At 42.1% G+C, this 20,373-nt stretch overlaps 1 protein-coding gene across 3 annotated transcripts in view; it reads right to left on the bottom strand.

Annotated features, from left to right (window-relative positions):
- mcf2la (mcf.2 cell line derived transforming sequence-like a) overlaps window positions 1–8,514 on the bottom strand; it is a 28,144-nt gene extending 19,630 nt beyond the window's left edge. For all 3 annotated transcript variants that reach the window (XM_068590395.1, XM_068590393.1, XM_068590394.1), the window contains exon 1: window positions 8,338–8,514. In XM_068590395.1, the coding sequence (XP_068446496.1) occupies window positions 8,338–8,410 (73 nt within the window). In that variant the 5' untranslated portion in view covers window positions 8,411–8,514. The remainder of the gene's footprint in view (window positions 1–8,337) is intronic.
- Between the last annotated feature and the right edge of the window lie 11,859 nt (window positions 8,515–20,373).

Here is a 20,373-nt window from a genome sequence, read left to right as displayed (position 1 = left end):
GGCTGTATTCACAGGTCGTGCAACTAGCCTCGTTGAGCTGTGACCTGAGGACACTGTTGTTTTTCCGCCGATGATGATGATGATGAAGAAACCCGGCAGATTAACAGCTTAGATTCTCAGTAATGCTACATGCAGTGTGTCAGCGTCAGCGTTGGCTAGACTGTGACTCACACCGCAGGTCTCATGTGTAGTCCACACTTAGCGCAGGGCAGCATGTGTTAGAGCTGTTTACGGCTCAACAGGCAACACAAAACACATGTAGTTGTGGTGAGGCAGGAATCTATTACAGTGGAAGTGAACAACACTGGCAAACAACACACACACACACACACACACACACACACACACACACACACACACACACACACGACTCCTGTCATCTTAATGTAATCCCTTTATCAGAACAGTGACTCAGGAATCATCCGGCTTCTGAACACAAACGCCATCACACTGACATAAATCATATATTTTATACCGTCTCGTCAGTAATACGGTAAAGGAGAGAGGCCGCAAGGCTAAAAAAGGAAGGAAGGAACGAAGGAAGCAGGGAAGGAAAGTCATTAGTCAAGGATTTGTTGAAGGAATGATATGATTAGGGAAGTAGAAAAGCAAGACAGAAGAAGATAAATTGTTCAGGAAGAGTGTAGAAGAGCAGGATGCAGTGAAGAGAGACGGTAACGCACGTCCACTTTAACAGACTTTACCAGACCACAGAGCTTCCACCAGCCTGTAATCTAACCCAAAAAACAACTCTGCCATAATTAGCAGAAACCAGAAAAGAGGTAGGGAGGATGTGTTTTGGAAATTTGAATTGCTCTATAAAAATAAAACACACCAAGTAGAGCGTGAGAGGGCCAGGGTTGTCTTTTAGACGTTCAGACTGTGTGCGAGCAAGTCGTATGTCGGGGTTTGAGTTTCAGTGTGTTGTCGAGCCAGCTGTCAGTGTGTCAGGCGGTAAGCTGGGGTTAAGACCCAAAACCCTGGAGCGCAGCCAGACATGTGCAGCAGTCTCGTTACTCTACTGTATCTATAGTGTGTGTGTCTTTGACTATAGTCCCGAACTGAACGAAGGTCTCCCAACACTCTCTCTCACGATGTAAAAATGTCGTCTGTATCAACACACCTCTGACCCAGGAGTCGCTCAGCAGTTACTGTCACCACAGCAACCCATAATTGCAGGTGGGAAAACACAGCTAGATTTGCTAATTAGACCCTTTGTCCATTTCTCCAACTCTTTGCACTACAAATTAAAGGCAGCAGTGTAGTTTAGCGTCCGCTTTTCAACAATAAATCTGTCTCATGATTGCAACAACAAAAAACTCAAAAGCTTGTCTCTTGACTTTATTGTACATAACCAATAAACAACAATTTCATCATGCTGGAACGAAACCCTGCATGCTGGTTGGGGTGAATGGAGAGGACATATCAGACATTCAGGCGTCGGGCTGCTTCTCACTGGGGCTGAAACCCTAAAAACGCCCGGCTTTGTCCTTAGGCGAATGAATGAAATTAGACTATAGCGACCAGGGATGCAAGTGAACCCCTTCACCCACCAAACAACACACACACACACACACACACACACACACACACACACACACACACACACACACACACACTGGAAGTGGGGCAATGCAGCCAAACACAAATAGTGATTATGGGGGGCCGAGAAAGAATGTCTCTCCGCCTCCTTGCACCCTTCCCCCAACACCCCTTCACCATTTCATTCATCCTTTTTTTTCCCGGGGGCTTAGCTGAGGGGAAAACAGATACATAACCCAACTATCTGCCCATTAGAAGTAGATATCGCGGCTTTCAGCTCTATTTTATCAGCGTCACTTCAGCTCTATTCAACAGTTATTCACCCTCAATTCTGCTCTCAAAGATACAACACATATAACTTGTCATTACTTTGTGTTTGTATTTTCAGGACTTAAATATGAGACGAACTTCTTAAGTAAAAGCCAACTGAATCACACATTCTTGAGCGTCTCCAGGTAAAAGCCTGTTTGTGTGTCTTAGGGTTGCAACATTCCGGGAATATTCAAAGTTGGAAACTTTCCACGGGAATTAACGGGAATTATCAAAAATTAACGGGAATTAACTGGAAATTTTGGGGTAATTTAACTGTATCTATCTTGTGATAAGAACACATGTATGCAAACATTTATAATACAACTTTTAAAAATGACTTTTTTGACATTCCGAAAGCCGTGAATAATGGAGATGATGGTGTACTTTTGTGTGGACATACATCGTTCCTACTCTCGCTGCTGTAAAAAGTCTACCGTGTACAAATAAACTTGGTATTAAAATGAACATGGCTTCAGTTTACCAAGTAATCAATATGCTAATGACAAACAGTGTTGGGAAAGTTCACTTTCTACATGAACTAGTTCAGTTCATAGTCCATAATTCAAAATTTTGAGTTCACAGCTTCAAAAAATGAACTAGTTCAGTTATTTTTTTCAATATGTTGCAGCTATAATTGACTCTGTCTGCAGTACCGCTCTTGGCCTCTACGCAACTCGGCGCTCTCTCACTTGCCAGGCATCGGGCTGAAACGTTCAGACGCAACACTGATGACAAAAACGTCAAAAACAACAGAATGTTTTATGTTTACGTTTATGTTTCTGACAGACAATGTTCCCAACCAGCTGCATTCAGGGTCCTGCTGAGCGAGGTGTGCATAGTCTTGTTCTCAACTACATTTAAGTGCCCTGTTTTTGCTTTTGCAAAAAACTGAGGCACATTTCTTTTTTTTTAAATTCCCGTGAAAACTTTCCGCCCCTTTGCAACCTTAGTGTGTCTGCATGTGCGAGAGAGGATTTGGAGTTGAAAAGATAGTGAGGGGGAGGAGGGTATGGGGGTGAGGCAGTCGGAAAAACGAGCGTGGAGGTGCTCTGGTCTCAATAGGATGAAATGGAGGACAGGGTTTCTTTACACATGCCTACATATTTAATGTGTTGGCCTGGTGCTAGTTGATACTGTGGATGTGTTTTCTTAGTGGGAAGAGGTCAACAGCAGAGCAACACTTTACTGTAAAATACACACATGAAATACTATAGTTAGGTGGCCATCTCTTTCTTTCCCATTTTGATCCACTGCTTCAACAATTGCAATAGTCGCTGTATGTTTGAGAGCGAGGCCAGAAAATGAACTGCCAACTATTTTGATAATCAATTTAATCATAGTCCCAGCTTCTCAAATATGAACCTTTTATGGGTTTCCTAAACTGGGATCCTCAAGGTTTTTGGACTGTTGAACTTACAACACAAAATTGTCTCCATTTTTTTGGCATTTTATAGATGAGAACATTGTTTCCTTACGTTTTTACTTCAGCCTAAACACAATCACCAACTTTGTGATCATATTATCTTGTATGAAACATCTTTGCCTAAAATACATTTTCTTAACCCCTTTTTTATGGCGCTTGTAGACCTCCAGCCTCATGAATTAGGGTTAAACTAATGAATTATTATGCTGAAATCATGAGGCCAGTATCGGTCTAACTAAATAATTTCAAGTATCGGCCTTTAAATGGCATTATGGTCTGAAATACCACAGTGTTGGTTTGAGGCAACCCTAACACGAACACTAAGCCTCCAGCTTGATTATCTCATCTGCTTCAGCATCTCACCTCACACACTTAAACAATAAATGAGTGAGTGCACACTCTGTGTATATGTGTTTGGATTTGATTACAGCTAACCCTCCGATATAATGTAATTTGTGAAAACTCAATTTGTAAAACGCACTTGGTTAGGTCGGCACTGGGAGGTGAAAGAGAGGCAACAGCGCAATTAAGTCATATGAAGGTGTAGTCCATTACACACACACAAAGCATCGTCTATGACCGTCTAACTCGCTGCTCCTCCTCCTCCTCCTCGTTCTGTGCTCGAGTTCCTACAAGTTTTCATTGCTAAACAGACTCTGTCGGTTCAAAGATGGCATCCAGCTGTTCTGTACTGGTTAATGGCTGCCAGTGCTGGTGTGCTGGTCAAAGTTCAAAGCCACAGGAAGCTGGAGAGCCGTCTGATGTTCACTCAAACACGCATGCACACGCGGGACCCTGGCTGAGGACTATGCAAACAATAACAAGCATGACATGGTCAGACCGAGGTGCAGCAGCACACAGAAACAACCTCAGACACAAAGAAACACACACACAGAAAATCTCTCATCGTGGCTCATTGATAACGGGATTAATCTCTTTCATGATTGGTCGCTGGGATCAAACTTTCTAATGCAGTAAATAATAAACGGAGGAATTACAAATGACAAGATGCACCACTTGAATGCATCAGTTGTGTGCACATCTGATCTTAATTTGACAATTAAAACTACTTGCTGTTTCTTCAGTATGCACCGCACATACATATTGATTTCACAGATATAACATTCAAATATTAATTGGAAATACATGTTATAAAATCTGGAGAGACGGTCTTGAAAAGTGACATGTTTTGGATGCTGTAACTGCAAGAATCCAGTCACACGTCTGTAACTTCTCAGCCTACAAGAGAGCGTAATTGCTTTCTGAGCTCAACTATTGACCCTGCCTAATGCTGCGCCATTAAAAAAGTAGAGGATCAAGACATTCAAAAGACGGACGTCCAGCGCTTTGGCGTCACTGAGACCTTCAGCCCTCCATCTGCTGCTCTGGTATGCAACAAATGGAACGGACCGATAGGGAACGTAGACTTGAAGGCACTAGGCTGGAAAAAACGAGGTTTGTGAGTGTGTGTGTGTGTGTGTGTGTGTGTGTGTGTGTGTGTGTGTGGTGAGGGTGTGGCAGCGGGGTTAAAAGTTGCTGCGTTGGTATCAAATGCCAGCTGAGAGATGGCCAGCTGCGTTGTGTATATTTGCATATGGAGAAGCAAGGATTTGCCAGCCGCTCCGCGGCTGTGTGTATGTGTGTGTGTGTACACGTGCACTTGTGTGAGGGAATCTGAGCTCTATTATCTGGCATCATAGTCAGGGTTTACCAAAGTCCCATCTGTCTCTGATGTGGGGTATCTGACACGCACACGCACGCACACACACACACACACACACACACACACACACACACACACACACACACACACACACACACACAAAACAACAACTGGGTCAGACGTGTAGTGCCCGATGTGCAACCCCGGTGCTTGAATTAGTGTGGATCAGGAGAAAAAGCAGCCATACGAACATTAAAATATTACTGATGGTCACACGAGTTCAATCCTTACACTCCACTGAGGATATTCCGCAATCATCTATATTGGTTTTCTGCGATATAGTTTCCTTGGTTGAGTCCTACGTTTTGACGCGGGTACACATCATCCTACACACACATGTCTTTGTTTAGGCCAAGAAGCTGAAAGTGATGTGCTCTTCCTCCATTCGGCAACGGTTAGAAATCCACAACAATGGCTTCAGGCCTGACTCCGTCACTGGCACTGAGCCCCGATTTACTGAATAGATGGTGGCATCATCATCTCAGCAAAACAACACACTACTGTCCCCCTGTCTGCAGTCTGTGCTGCCGTCACAACACACACACACACACACACACACACTCGCTCGCTCAGAGGATAAGAACCCAACCAACGCTCATGCAAAGCCGTTGCAAAATTAAACAATTAGTGAACAACTTTGTTTTTGTCAAATGAGAAGATTCATATAAACTATGAAGCGACAGCCAGCAGCCGGCTCGCTTAGCTTAGCATAAAGAAAGCAGGAGGACACAGCTAATGGGCTAATATAACTACCTTCAACTCTGTAGCTCACGAATAAACAGTTGGCATTTTGTTTATTTGGTTAATGCTCAAACTGTATTTTGAAAATGACTTCCCATTGGTTGCCAAAGTGTCCAACTCTTGCTTCAAGTTAAAAATGTGCTCCATCAAGCACTGTGACCTCCAGCTGCTTCAAAGGCAAACAATATATTCTGGTGAATCATATCATGTTAACACATGTGAGCTGTTGAGACTTATGTGGTGCAACGCACTAAACCACAAAGCACGATTTAAATGCAGGTCCTCCTTCCTTCCTCCATTAGAGTAAAAAAAATAAAGCAGCAGCCTTTTTTTAGCTGCCTCGGGCTATGCCGCTCATTACACCACACAGAACAAAAAAGGACATGAAAACTGAGGAAGACAGAGGGAAGAAGAGGGAGGCAATGAATGACTAAAGAATCCAGGAGGTCTGTGTTTTTACTTGCCCTAAAAGAAACTTGCAGCTGTAGGAAAACACTGACACTACTCTTTTACACAATGACATCATGCACTGTAATACACTTTAAAAAGGTCTCCGAGTGTGTGTTGGATTCACTTTAAGGGTATTTTGGGGGCAGTAGGACTTGTTGACAACATTTTGACAAAGAGAGTAAACAGATCTTGGCTTGCACAGAAATCTGATCCGAATAAGTTGATACTAAAATGTATCTGTGCTGAAGTTGAGAAGGTCGTAGTGAAAAGGGCAGCAATGCTCAACAGAAAGTGATCCTGCTCTTAACAGCTTTCATGTCGGGGACGATGAGAAGAATATCTGATGTGCCCCAGGATCACATGCAGCCCATTTCAAGTTGGAAGGTGTGTTTGCATCTTTTTGACCGAGAACAATGTACTTAATGCCGAATGTATTCATTCTGACTGATGTTAAAAGGGACATTGCATACATTTTACTTGGGGTGTAGCAACTAAAAGACATATCTAACATAAACAAACAAAAATATGCTTATTGGAAGTGTAGGATCTATTGGAGTTCCCTCTTTTTTAATCAGTCTCTCGCAAATCCCGCGACAAGGATATGAACTTCAGGTCATATGTACACAGTGAGACGTCACTGGAGCGTCTCCGAGCTGTGTATGAGCCTGATAAATATGTTGCTGCCTTAAAAATCAATATGTTTGATGTGTTGTGCCTCTCTGTTGCCATCACCCAATCCCCCCTGTGGGATCATTAAAGATTCATCCCATCCACTTAATACAATCTAGCTCTGCCTTGACTTTATTGATTTATTGCTCTTGTGTTGCAACACTCACTTGCTGTAAATGACTCTTGAGGACAAAATCAATTAACAACTGCTGCTTCTACAGCCAATGCAAACGGGTCATTTTATATCAGGTCACACACGGACACTCACAAACAGATCCACATCCCAGATTGCATTATGGGAGCTTAGCTGAAACTACTAATCTTGATTTGGCGAAAGATCAACTGTGGGACAGGTTGATATCTTGGTACTCACTGTGTGTGTGTGTGTGTGTGTGTGTGTGTGTGTGTGTGTGTGTGTGTGTGTGTGTGTGTGTGTGTGTGTGTGTGTGTGTGTGTTACGTTCATGAAATAACCTTAGTCCATCTGCCTGTAGAGCAAACATTCTCTCTGCGCAGCAACACAAAACTAAACTCACCACAAACATACCTGCAAAAGCCTGCAGAGTGCCAAGAAAAGCACGGCCAGATCTCTGTGATATTATCAACATTGTGGTTCACAGGTTTTCCATTAGTGCACATCAGCAAACACAAACTGAATAAATAAGAGGCAACCAATGAACACACCCGAGAGTGGAAATAAAGGGGGAGGAGATGTGGACGTTCAAACCCTCAAAAGGGTTTTGTCCCAACGCTGCTCCCAACTGACAGGAGGAAATGCACTGTGTTAATGGGACCGATGTGATTAACATGCTGCCAGCACGCAGAGTGTGTGTGTGTGTGTATACTGTACAAGACCTCACGTTAACATACAGCTCGACCCGCAGTTAGAGCCCGAGGAGCACTCCACATTAAGTTATGTAACCGTCTGATGGATGCTAATGCCTTCGGCGGAGGAAGCATCTTTGGACAATGAGACAAAATCAATGTGGGTAACAGAGTCAGGTCATGTTCATTCATTTTGCCCATTCAGACTTGGGACCAAACGGCTTTCAGCAGCCGATTAGAGAACACTTGGAACGGCATTTGGAACGGAGCAGTGATGGCTTGAGCGTGTCCAACATTTTTCCCACTATATGCAATAAGAGGGAAATTTCACGGATGAAAGAGAGCACTGACACTGTTTATGCCTCATGGTTGTAAAATGGGAAATTGAGAACCAAAAAGGCAAGAAAACAAGCTCCTGTAACAGACGGCAGGTGTTCGGTTGAACTGTCCGGTAACTAAAACTTATGGCACGACTGGTTTCAGGAAAAGAAGGCACAAAAGCTCACACAACAACCTTTAAGGTACCGCAAAAAGTCAGTGTCACACACACACACACACACACACACACACACACACACACACACACAGATTCACAAACAAGAAACACCCATTGCAACAACATTAACAGTCGAGTTCTTCCTCAGACACTTTACCTGTCATCATCTTCAGTTGCAGCCACAGCCTGGTGATATCATGGCAGAGGAGAGACACTCGGTTTAGAGCCATCGTGGTGCCGATACATGTATGCCCCCCTGATGCACATGCAGACACACACACACTGAAACACACTCACACACAGCCACATCGTCTGTCAAAGCACATCGCGGTGGAAGTTCAGGCAGTCCATTCCGCTGTGGCGGAGGACTTCAGCCGCTTACTGAGCTGTCAGTGCACAGCGCAGCCCACACACACACACACACACACACACACACCTCCCCCCTCCTCCATCTGTACCAGGAGGAGGAGTTTCACATGATCCGCCTCCAGTTTCACATGTCAGTGTTTTCACTGAAAGGCTTTAGCCCTTTGCAGTGACAGTAACTGCTCATAATGATCATCTTGTGTATAATCCGTTCATCAATTAAATGACTGGATTAACACATTTAGTGGTTTTGAACATTTAGCTGTATGAAATATGATCTAAATTAGCCGAGAGTAAAGAATCTTCACTAATACTCATTTGTTAGAAGTCTGTTCACATTTTTATGCTCTCTATAACTTAATATTAATACAGTTTTTTTATGTCAAAGTCAGCACCACTTTACAAGACAAAATATGCTTCACACCAATCATGAGAACCTTCTTTTAGATGCAAAATAAGTTAAGTAAAGCTGTGAGTGTCACTTGAATCATCTTCTACATATTGTGTTTGATGTTAGTGAAACTAAATAATTAATCCCGGCAATAATAGAAGAGAGAAACTAATAAATATCAAGTAGCTGGCAGAGAAACAGATTAAAAGTTCCTTGGGCAAAGTCAACACAAAGTGTGTGTGCCCATGATGCCCACAGGGGAACGGAGGCCTCTTTCTCCCACCGACACGAAACACACACACACACACACACACACACACACACACACACACACACACACACAATGCCAGTGAGGACAGCAGGGGGACCCAGTGTGCCACACACAGCTGCAGTGAGAAGCTGGTGGAAACATGAATACACCCATCAGGAATTGATAAAAAGCTTTTGTGCTACAGAAAACACACATTTATAAAACTGTCCTTCTGTTCTTGTGCTCGAATACTGTAACTCCTCACATTTTACTTTCTCATGAGGCCATGCACCCTGCCTGTGTCTCTCCGTCTTCCTCTCTCTTCACTGTTGATACTGGGATACGACATTTAAAAAACAAGGTGTGTCTTCTGTTTGTCTTTGCACAGGTCAGCCTGGTTGGTGTGCTCTGGAATTAGTGCTTCACTCTAAATACATTTTAGCTTGCATATCAATGTCTGAGAAGATTACCTTAAGACAGTAGAAAGCCTGGGAGTACACACTGGGGGGCATGCCGTTTGAGAAACAAGCAGGCAAAGACGGTCTGGGATGGTGAGGTGCATTGTGGGATGTGTAGGACCAGCATTTTTTGAAGCTTGATAAATGTGGATATAAGGTCAGCATGTTCACGTCACTTTGTGAAAGTGTAACACAAAACAGTTCCTATAAACCTCCATCTTCCTTTTTCCATCTTCCTCTATGTTCAGTTTTTAATAGAACATGAGTCAAGAAATCTCATTGAACCTCATGCATTGTTGCTCCAGAATTGTGCATTAATATAATAATGTCACATATTGCTGTTTTTCTTGCACTCAAATATTGGTTTTATTTTAGTTTGATGACTAGGAAAGAGGCTGGGACTGGGTGTGGATCAAGAAGAGTCATATTTACATGTAAATATGATTATGTGAAGTCAGAATGAAGATCGGTCCAGCTATTTCCAGCTATTAAACAGGGCACATGCTTTATCTTGACAAAAACAGAATCTCTGCACAAAAACCCTAACCCTAATATTAAAATATGGGGTTATGGCAGCAGAAATTGTAGAAGGACTGCGATTAGGCACGGGAGAGATGAAAAACGATGCATGTGTGAGATTAAGAGCTAGATTAAAGATGAATCTCTCGCTGTCTAGTCTGAGATAAGATTATCAATAAATGAAGGGATTCCACAGAGTTTGAGCCGACGTGATTTAAAAAGATCTGGATGGAACAATGGAGGTCGGTAAGTGTGTCGTCACAAAGTTGTGTAAAAAAGTAGCGCTGGCTGCGTGTGTGTTTACCTTCTGTCAGATTTAGATGATAGAGCACGCTGGCTGTGCGACAGGAAAAGGCAGAGGCTTTTTAATGGTTCATTTCCTGTCTCCGCTGCCTTCTGATCCAGCAGCTCCGACAGCAGTTAGTTTCACACACGGGTGGCTGATTTACAGTCACACCCTAAACACTCATTTATTTTAGTACGCTGAAAGTGTCAACAATGAGCTGGTTGCATGAGAAACGTTGTGCATGGTCTTTTGCATGTAGGAACGATCACGACTGATGACCTCACCTCATTCAAATTCACCAACGATGACCTTCATCAACGACGACCTTCATCATGACACGATCTTCTCATGTTCATCCGACAGGTCAAATTAAACTGACGTCCGGTCATTTGCATTTCAACAATAAAACAGTGTGTGTTAGCGCGTCAGTTAATGTGACGCATGCGAGGCCTCGAACCTCAGCGTGACATCTGAGCGTGTTTACATGGGCATGGGATGCAGAGCAGACTTCAGTGTGTGTGTACGGGATGTAAAGGAGACCAGTGTGTGTGAGGGATGTGGTGCAGACTACACCTAGAACAACTTCCAGCTTGATTATTTATTTGAGACCTCCGCATCCCCCCCACCCCAACATCGACATAGAAGAAGCCCTATTGACTACTTCCGCTGCAGGATCAAATGCTATTGGCCGGCCAGGGCGTAAACAGGAAGAGACCAATTGAGAAGTGACTCACGAGCCGAACAACAAGCAGCTGAGGAGAAGGCAAGGTGTGAATGAGTGAATCAAGGTTGCAATATTTGAAAAATACAATGGAAGAGTGATGAAGTGGGACAGTCAAGAGACCAACAAGAAGAAAACTTAAACATTTTGTGGAACAAAAGAGAATCTACAAGCAATTATTAGCCATTTTTAAACATTTTGCCTCACAATTTATTGTCTTTTTGACTTTTTCTCTGCGCAAAAATGAAACAGTTCTGAAAATCTAACTGTGCATGCATGTACTGGTTTGGACGAGGAAAGTCAAATATCCATAAGCCATGACAGGCACACACAAAAAACAACTAACCACATTGAAACTCGTGTTTTAAACATGAGACAGATCTGTCACAAGCATCTGTTATCGTTTTTTTTTAAATGCAACCTTCATCCGGGCTTCCTGTCTAATAAACCCCAATAAAACTAATCTAACAGTCCAGGAATCCTCTGATGACATGACCTGCAGTGAAAGAGCTGATAAATGTGTGTCTACGGTCTCTGTTTTGTGCCAATGACGGCTCAAATCTGACTCACAGAACCTCGAATAAATCCCTCATCAGGAGGAAGACGATGGATATGAGGGAGAGGAGTGTGTGTTGAAGGGTCAGTGTCACACACCGACAACTCAGATGATGACCAGGGACTTTATCTGAAGAGGTCAGCAGGTGTCAAACGGGTAAAAGAAACCGAAACAAAGAGCAAGAGGGATGTCACGAGAAAGACAATCATGAGAATACCCATGAAAGAGGAAGTTTAAACGCACGTGAAGGGAGGGGGGGGAAGAAGATGTCACGATGGATCCTCATTCAGGGAAACGCCAGAGGAAGTTACAGCAGCTGACTAAAACAAAGCCATGGCTTTAAAGACCTACAAGGCAAATCGACACAAACGTTTTAGCGTGGACCTTTTACACCCCAAAACATACAAGTCATGGGAATATGAGTTGATGGAGCAACGGTAAGGAGGAGAAATAGGATCAAGAGTGAATATGCAGCACCTGTCTTCGTGACACAGCATTACTAGAACAGCTCTTGCTAAAAATACACACGTCATCTCTAAATACAGACCAAAGCCTACAGGAAACAGACCAGAATAGAGCCGCTACCAAAAATCATCAAGCACACAGTCTTCAAACACCTGGCGGCGGTCTGCACGATCGATGGTGCACAAATACGCTGTAATCACACGCACACAGGCTGTCAGATAATTACACCATTTTTTATTGAACCTCCTTGAGTAAATAAGGATGTAGTATACTACATTACTCTTTTTTCCCACGTGTACTTTGGTCTCCTTTGAGAGGCCACAGGAGACATTTATCAGCAGCAGAAATGAAGTCAGTGTGTTTTCGATCAGCTTTAAGTCTACACTTCACATGACATGAATATAACATTTAATGTCCATCAGCTCCACTCAAACTCCAAAGAAAAGAAATATTTGCTTTCTCATGGGCAGTTTTGAGGATTTAATAATCACCCATTGTGGAACCGCCTTGAAGACAGAATGAATTATTTTTTTATTTATCCACGCACGAACACACCTCACGGTTAAAACTCAGCGACACACACACACACACACACACACACACACACACACACAACCCTGTCAAACTCACGATGCAGCAGCTGTTGACAGCACTGGGTGCATCTGTAGTAGCTCTCCATCTCCTCCAGAGAGATGCGGACAAACCTCTCTCCTGCGTGTTCCTGTATCTCTGTGCATTTCTTCATTCCATCCCTCCGACTGCTCTCCTCTTCCGACGTGGAGAAGAGTATTGCTCGCCTCATCCTGCTCTCGTTATTTGTATTTTCAAACCCTGTCTGTCTGTGTGTCTCTTTTGCACACACACACACACACCTGTTAAAGTTATGGAGTGATTACACCACTCCTTTTTCCTCCGCCCCTCCCTGCTGCTGTGTGAATCTGCGCACCTTTATCTGAGCAAGACGCAAAGAATACTTGCTGACAAATAATCCCTCGCACTGCAGTTTGTCTCGTCAGTTGCCACCAAAGACATGAATTTCATGTTGTGCAGACTCCTTAAAAAACTTCACTTAAAAAGTCCCTTCAAAATAAGACCATTTTAAAACTAGACCATTGACGCTCAAGATAAGAGTTGAGTATATTAAAGGGTTCATAGTCCAGCAAGGAACTGGTTGTCAGTGTCCCTAACTTCCCGCCTTAAACTAAAAGCATATAATCTTTAGTTTAACGACACAGAAACTAGTATTCGGGTGACAACCTCGATATCTGACCAATGCTGTTTTGCATTGATTGGGGTACTTTGAGCTCAAGCTATGAAGTTCTCAGCTTTAGCTCTGAGTATCATCGGTGGCAGCACATATCAACCCTGTCTTCACAAAATTGCGTTTCCCCGGAGGGGTTACACATATGAATCAGCTGCGTGCTGCAAGTCAGATGTCTGGCTAACACATAAAGAGCCTGAAGGGGTTAGAGTGTTTGGATAGAAAAGCAGCAACACAAACTCATCCACCCATAATGTCTACAAACCAAGGTGACTCCTTTGACCCGTCTGGTTTCATTTTGAGGAAGTTGTTCATGCGGTCAAGTATTGATCAGGCTGTGCAGGGGGACTAACACATGAATCTTTACCAATCAATGAGTTTTACCCTGCAGCAACTCCTTTACAAAGACCGACCAGTGAAAATGTGCCTGCGTCTTGACTAAACTGCTCAACGGGTTCCTAGAGGTACAACAACCGAATGTCACACAGTAACACTCACCTCGTCCGATAGCCCGCCTGCATTTCTGATTCTGTTTCCTTTTTGCTGGTCGACAACCAGAGCAAAGGTTGGCAAACATGATGAAGAACAACACCAGTCTGCTTGTCTTTCTAATCAGTTTCTGTTTATCCGTCAGACTAGTGAGCAGACATTTCTGCTGCTGGGGCATTAGTACACAAGGCAAGTTATCAATTATCCACTCACAAGGTATATATCAGGTAATCATTTACAGAGGTCAAACATCAGAGTGTCCAAGGATGTACGCTCCACTGTAAAGATTGTGAATGAAGTGACAGATAGTGCCCCTGCTTGTCTGCTCAGTCGACACATAAAGGAATACTACAACATGTTGGGAAGTGCAGTGCATCTGTATACCGTTTACTGGCTGTTAGATGAGAATATCAGCAACTTCATAGAACACAGATACTTGTCCTAAAGGCCGAGCCGGGCACACTGAAGCAGGAAGAAACGGTTAGTTTAGTGCCCTTAAAAGCCCTACGTAATCAAGTATAGCATATGTAAATATATGCGTAGAGAAAAAGTGCATTTTTCTGAATTCTCACCTTAACGAAGAGCCTTATTTTTCTTTAGTTAACGTGCAAAGTCAGGGGCGTCCTGCATCTGATATGATTTCAAACACCTTAAAGATGCAGAAAACCCCTTCAAATACCATGAAATAGCCTCATGTAAAAGCCATTACATGAGGCATTTATTTACCCTAGATTGGGGATATGTCCTATTGTTTTCGTGGTAGGTCCCTAAATTTCACACTTACTGAAAAGCCCACCTCAAATCATATGTATCGATGTTATCTAGAGTGAGACGTACATGTAAAATCCTGTGGCATTTCATGTTATTGTTGCCTTAGGACACATTTAAAGCAGACATATTGTAGCATCAGCAGGAAACTGAAGAGCAATAAGAGAGCAGTAACTCTTATGCTTGAATATTGAAGCGGAGAAACACGGCAGCGGGAATCTCCCTTTGCAGACAGGAAATCCTGTCCCGTTATCCTGTCACATTGATTTAAACAACAGACACTACTGACCAGAACGCTCTTTGACGCGTCACACAGAGTATGAACCGGACCTTTTTAACCATCAGCACCGACAAAACGAACACTAACCTGTGGGTCGCGTGTGTCGGGTCAACAGACCGATAGATGCAGACAGATTGTGAAGCAGTCCACTCAACACCTCTTGGCCCTCTTGAACTAACTCCAGAAGAGACATCGTCCCATCACAGGAGGTTTCATGCTACGTCTGAGAGCTTGTTCTTCAAGCCGCCTGCCTCTCCTCCTCTTCCTCGTCCTCCTCCTCCTCCTCCTCGATGGAGCCGCTTTGTTTGCTCTTGTGAATGTGTGATTGTTTATCTCACTTCATGTCTGCTCATGTGTTTATCACAGGAAGTGACGGGCGGAGAGAGGACATCAACAACTCCACAGCTAATTATACTGACTTAACAAATATGTGTGTGTGTGTGTGTGTGTGTGTGTGTGTGTGTGTGTGTGTGTGTGTGTGTGTGTGATAGGCAGGGAGAAGTACACTCACAATATATACAATCACCGAGTTCTTTTGTTTTATTTCCAGCGTAAAAGCGCTTAAACACATTATCTGGTGTCGGTGTTGATCAATAATGTGTGTTTTTCTACTTTAAGATAAAGAAAGTGTCAACTATCCCAGTATATTCCCAATAGCAGCTACCAACTCACTTTGTCCTCATGTGGAAACTAGGGACTTTTTCATTGACACATGATCCCAAACGTTGCACAAGGCTACATTTAACCACCATGAAAGATGATATTACGCACTATTTAACGTGACATCAAACACGCGGGCAGCTATTAAAAGGTCTGAAAGCAGAAAACAATAATCCTGGAAACCATAATGTTGGATTGGATGTTTTTTTGCTACTTTTCATTTCTTCTCTTACAAGAAAGCCCCGGGCACATGATGCCAAGGATTGCAACAAGCTTCTGTGGCATCGGTGGGTTTACACCTTTTCAGGAAACTGAAGATTGGTGCTATCCATAAAGATGAATCACATTATCTTTAGTCAACCTAATTCATCATCACACCATCACACAAACATTCCCAGTTTGTGCTGCAAAAAGGTAGATGGTCATGTACCTTTCATTCTGTGGCATTCATTAGATTTATCAATCAATCAAGCAGCCCGAAAGATCAATACCGATGCCCTCCTAATCTGGAATGGCTCCAAAACTAAATCACACTGGCAACAAAACTTAATTATTGGTGAAGTACACTCTCCAACTGCTCTCTTGGAGAACCTGGCACGATTGACACTAGTTAATACTGGTCATACTATTACAATCTATTTATACTGGTACTATTTATATCTGTCTTTCAAACAACAACGTCACAGAGAGACACAGCAATGGAATAAAGGGGCTTGCATGCAACCTGTTGCTTTCTGCCTGAAGAACATGATGCACAAGGTACAACTGTACCAATTTGGCAGCTTTAACTCAATCAAAAATAACTCCTAGCCTCTTGAAACCAACTTCTCTGGCACAGTTTTGCATAGTTTAAGTGTTTCAAATGGCTGCAGAACATTGCTTATGTTTTTAAAGCTCAACTTTGATCATGCAGAATTTTGGAAAACTGAAATTTTAATCAAAATGAACATTGCATGATGGACACAAGATTCCTCTAATGTTCTTGTGGAATCCTAATATAGTCATAGATTTCTGCCGCAGACTATCATGTGTCCTCTGGATGTCGTATTTTGGCCTCAGATGTCCTGCCAAGCTCTCGGCTCTGCGGTCCATCGTAAAGTCGCTCGTTCATATTGTCTCCCTGGGTTAAGTTACTCTCTGTAACTGGGTCCAATCCCATGTTCACAACCAAATTTGCAACATGCGACCTGTGACTTGCCGCATGAAATCATTATTGCATTGATTTTTCACATATTTAACTAATCAGAAAAAAATGAACCAACGCATAAACACGTGACGTGGCTTGTAGAATTCAATCATTTGTGAGTTTGGAACATTTGCAAAACTTAAGCTACACCAATTTCTGAAATTGTCTAAGTTCAGGGTGTGACATCCCCTCTAGTATGACCAAGACAGCCGGCTGTGCACATAGAGGGTGATATAGTCACTGCTGCGGTCCCTACCACTGATCGGCGACAGCACCTTCGGCGTTTCCTCCAAGTCGTCTGGTACCGACAGCTTCCCTCCCATCCTTGCCCCGGGCCACCAAAGCTCAGCAGACTCTTCACATGGACTTCACAGTTCCTAAAAGATACCAAACATTATTAAAAGTAAATCTTTTATAAAAAATGTTTTAAAAAAATGTTAAAAAAAAAGAAAGACAGAATCGTGATCATACTTGAGCAGTAGACTTAGGTGAAATGACACAGAATGAATAATGGGAACAGAAAGAGACTGATGCGCTGTCCATTTAATCTGGTCAGCAGTGTACAGAAAGGGAGGGAGGAAGGAAAACACACACAGGACACTGGAGGCACTTTCGCAATTGCGTAACACATAATAACATCCATGCCCCTGTGCACCAAACACACACATCTGTCCTTAAGGGTGTTAACAATGTTACTGCCGCTAATTTGATCTTTTCTCTAAATTGTGCTGTGCAGCAATTTACCTTACTGTAACTGTTTTGACAAAATGTAACATCCCTGAAAGAAAATAATAATGTTGTTTCAGAGAGATGTATTTTACTGAAGCACCATCTTCTGCAGTTTTAGCATTCAACACACAACATCATGACTGTCAAGGATCTGCGCCAACATCTGCTGAATGGTCCAAGTTAAAGGCCCAATTAACAGATGTTTTCTCACCAACTGTAGCAGATATTTCACATATAATGGAAGCATATTAATTATATTTCAACCGATCAGAATTATTGTGTTAATGGCTAGTTTCAGTCAATTAAAGAACAGACTCTTAAACTCACACATACATCACTTCTGCTTGATCGATCGAAGCAAATGCATCCAATTATCCACTCAATTACCAGTTTCCCTACAGTGGCTCCTTTTATTTCTTCGACAATAGAGCAGCATGCACTCAGTCATATGGACAGAGATCTTGTGATGTTATATGCCAAGCTAAATAAAGTTAGAGGCTAGTCGCACATGCAATACAATGTGACACTTCTACTGGCCAAGTTCACAGCCGTGGCCTAGGGGATGTCATCGAGAGCACATGGAAATAAGAGTCAACAGATTTCCTGTGCTTAGGTGATTTACAAGGAAAAGTAACAAACTTACTTTCAGTTTCAACTTAATGTTCCACAAATGTTTGTCTCCAGTACAAATTGCACATCTGCATGATAAGAATTAAAGAGACAAAACAGTAAATTAAAATACCCCTTACAATTACAATAGGGTCCTTGCTGGACTGTCAGTCCAGCAAGGACCCTAATTAAAACCAAACACCTCTGTTCACACTGACAACCACGGATAGGCTCATTGTGTTAAACACTTCCATGATCTGGGTTTCATTCGCAACATATGAACTTCTCCCAGCTCATTTAATGAAAGGTATGAACGCCAGAGACACACAAGTGCTAAAGTTGAATTGCCAAGTTCTACATTGCCAGGCGTCCACCGATTTTAGAGCCAGGTGCAGCAGAAGCTCTCTACCGACTGTGTGACCCAGTGCATAATGGGAAACACAGCTGATTGGCTCTTAGATTTGACAACAAACATCTACATGTGTTGTAGAAAATTGTTATTTTCTGTGTGGTTGTAATAATTAATGCTGGAGTGTTGACTATTAGTCTCAGGTTTAATCTGAAAACATTTTCTGGGGTTAAAAATAATAATAAAGAGTATGTATAAAACACATATCAAAATGAACAGTCGTGTATTTTACAGCCATACAGAAGGGACAGTAAGAAATGCAGGTACACGCACATTTCTACATAAATATAATTACAAACACATAAATAAATCCGAACGTGGTCTGTAAACCACAAGTAGCCTTTAGATCAGAACTAACAGGAAGTCGCCGTTTCTGTGACTGCTGTAAACGGAACAATTTGACCGCAGTTTTTTTGGCCTTTTTTAGTTTATTTATATTATTTATAGTGTATTTGCAAATCCTTTTTTTCTTTTGAAGAGAGGCGTAAAGCAGGGCAAAATACGGCAGACCGAAAATACGGCTCGGTCAAAATATAAGTCACGGCAATAGAAGGATTGTATGCAAGACATATAACAGTTAGTTTAATCAAATTAATTTTTGTGTTTAGGGTTGTTGCTGTTAGCACTCGTGTATGTTTTTCCACTGAAAACATACACGAGGTGTTCTGCTTCTCGAGTGAACGCAGAGCAGAGCCTGGATGAGGAGGTTTCGTCGTTCAACCAGTAGATGGCAGTATACGTGTATTTAAACCATAGATTTAGTTATATTTACCTGTGTTATTTATCATTATCTAGGTTATTGACGTGTTGAATAAGATAGATAATTATCCGGGTCACCCGCCCTGCTTTGCGTCTCTCTTCAAAAGAAAAAAACAAAAGAAGGATTTTCAAAAAACTAAATCTGCTTCTTATTTTGTCCGTTCGTTGTATAGTTTAGTCGAAAATACAGAAATACAATGTTCTTTCGTATTTTTCGTCTGAATCCAAAAAAAAGAAAATCCGAAAGAACCGTCTTTTGTTTTTTTCTTTGGAAGAGAGACGCAAAGCTGGGCAGGTGACCGGAAATACGAGTCTGTCAAAATAAAAGCCATAGCAATAGAAGGCATGACATTTGTAGTTACAGTCTATGATGTAAACACATACCAAGATAACATTAGAAGAACATACATTTTCATTATAAATAAATGAACATGGGCCAATGGGAGCATGTCGGCAACAGTAGCAGACTACTAGCAGTGTGATATTAATGTATTCATGTACAGAGCAATAATAAAGTTTTGTTGCATTGTCCAATCCAACACAGTTTGTAATACAGTTTAGTCATGTTTGTGTGAAAGATGTGCTTTTTGTGCTTTTCCGTTTTGGGTTTTAACCCGAAAACGAAAAAAAACAAAAACATGGCTTTTCTGTATTTTAGACTATACTAGAAAACATGGGTTGGGTACATATTGTGATAAATATGTTTATTGTGATCAATATATACCCATCCAGTCCTCAGCTGTTGACAGCCATATTGAACATCTCCACAATTAGCGGCGTCAAATATGCAACAGAAACTGTATTTTATTTTGCATAATGACGCACCATGATTACATAACTGTCAAGATGATTTTATATAATATGTGTTATTGTTTTATATATAAATATAATATGTGTGTGTTTGCGACGATTAGGCTAACACTATTTTGTTAAAAGTCAAGAAATATATATATTTTTCTTCTTCTCAAACTTCCCTGCGGCTTTTATTTTGTAAAGTTGAGACCGGAAGCCGTAGTAATACACCGCCTAGC

Source organism: Clinocottus analis, unplaced genomic scaffold (genome assembly GCF_023055335.1).
Source record: "Clinocottus analis isolate CAN_PGR_092001 unplaced genomic scaffold, fCliAna1.0.p SCAF_24, whole genome shotgun sequence".
Classification (NCBI taxonomy): domain Eukaryota; kingdom Metazoa; phylum Chordata; class Actinopteri; order Perciformes; family Cottidae; genus Clinocottus; species Clinocottus analis.
This window is presented reverse-complemented; position numbering and strand designations above follow the sequence as displayed.